The sequence below is a fragment of the Podarcis melisellensis genome (assembly GCF_964234715.1).
Source record: "Podarcis melisellensis genome assembly, chromosome: 3".
In the NCBI taxonomy this organism is placed as follows: Eukaryota; Metazoa; Chordata; class Lepidosauria; order Squamata; family Lacertidae; genus Podarcis; species Podarcis melisellensis.
The window spans coordinates 44381201-44382455 of NC_138530.1; the positions used below are offsets into that span (position 1 = coordinate 44381201).

At 41.3% G+C, this 1255-nt stretch overlaps 1 protein-coding gene across 1 annotated transcript; it reads left to right on the forward strand.

The window, feature by feature from the left end:
• Window positions 1-244: 244 nt before the first annotated feature.
• On the forward strand, window positions 245-961 carry LOC309366906 (uncharacterized protein; the record flags this gene model as incomplete). Its single annotated transcript, XM_081905853.1, has 2 exons — window positions 245-356; window positions 747-961. 2 exons carry the CDS (start codon window positions 245-247, stop codon window positions 959-961), a joined length of 327 nt encoding a protein of 108 aa, XP_081761979.1.
• Between the last annotated feature and the right edge of the window lie 294 nt (window positions 962-1255).

Genomic DNA, 1255 nt, shown 5'->3' on the forward strand with positions numbered 1-1255 from the left:
TCCCAAACTGTTTGCTACGGCCAGAAGGTCATATTAGCATTTCAGTAGTGTTAGTCCTTGCAGTTTAACAGCTTCTCATCCCTTCCTGTTGTCATGAGGGCAGTCCAGCCAATCAAGACACAGGAATCAGCATACAGCCATAGTTTTAGCATACAGTCATAGTACAAGGTTTGTAGCTCTGCCTCAAGGTAGGTTCGTCTATTTTGGGTTGTTGTTTGGAGCGGGGAAAGTTCTGTTGATAACGATGGCAAGGAAATGTGAACAGATGACTGAGCCTATTCTCTTGTCTCTTAACCGTGTGTTTGACACGGTTTCTCTTCTTTTAGAAATAAGCTTCAATGGGAATGCAAGTAAAGGTAATCACTATCCGCATCTACCTCCGCCTAGTGGCTGAATTAAAGCATATGTCGTGTCAGCATCTGATGTTGATTTTCCATCCTTGCAAATAACGGTGTGCTTTTATTCCAAGGAAATGTGCACTGGAATATCTCTGGTGTTCCTGTGCTGCCATCTAGTGTCCATAGCCCGCTAATGTAAAAGCATGAGCACCAAATACACTTTTCAAATAAGAAAACATGCGGACCAGCTTGTAGCAGCTAGTTTTGTCAGTAACGTCCAACATACATGGCTTTTCTTCCCCACTTGCCATCTAAGTCCCCAGTCAGACAACATTGTTGCTTTGCTCGTATATGTTCACATACTTTTTTACTTCAAATGCTGACATTGCCTTGGCTCTCCCCCCTCAGATTTGGAACTCAGACTGTTACCACGATGGATATTATTGATAAAATCAGTGCAGTGGTCCAACCGGGGTCTACAGGGCAAAGCTTTCTCTCAAATCCATGCTGACCTGCAATACGAAGAAGAAGAAGAAGAAGAAGAAGAAGAAGAAGAAGAAGAAGAAGAAGAAGAAGAAGAAGAAGAAGAAGAAGAAGAAGGGGAAGTTAGAAGGGTCAGCTGAAGAACAATTTAGCTCCAGGGTGGTAAACTCATTTTGTGCTTAATTATTGTATTATATTTATTAATAATAATGAAAAATATAGATTTTGTCTACGTTGTTTCTAGTATAGTGTCCTTTTTATTTTGTTGGGTACACTCACACCATGACAGGTATGTTTCAGAGGTTATCATTGTTTCTGACAGAAAATCATTTCTTCCTATCACTGTGTTCTGTGTTGGAAAAGCTTTGACTTGCTGCTGTTTACATAGCTAGGGAGATGGGTGGCGCTGTGGGTTAAACCACAGAGCCTAGGGT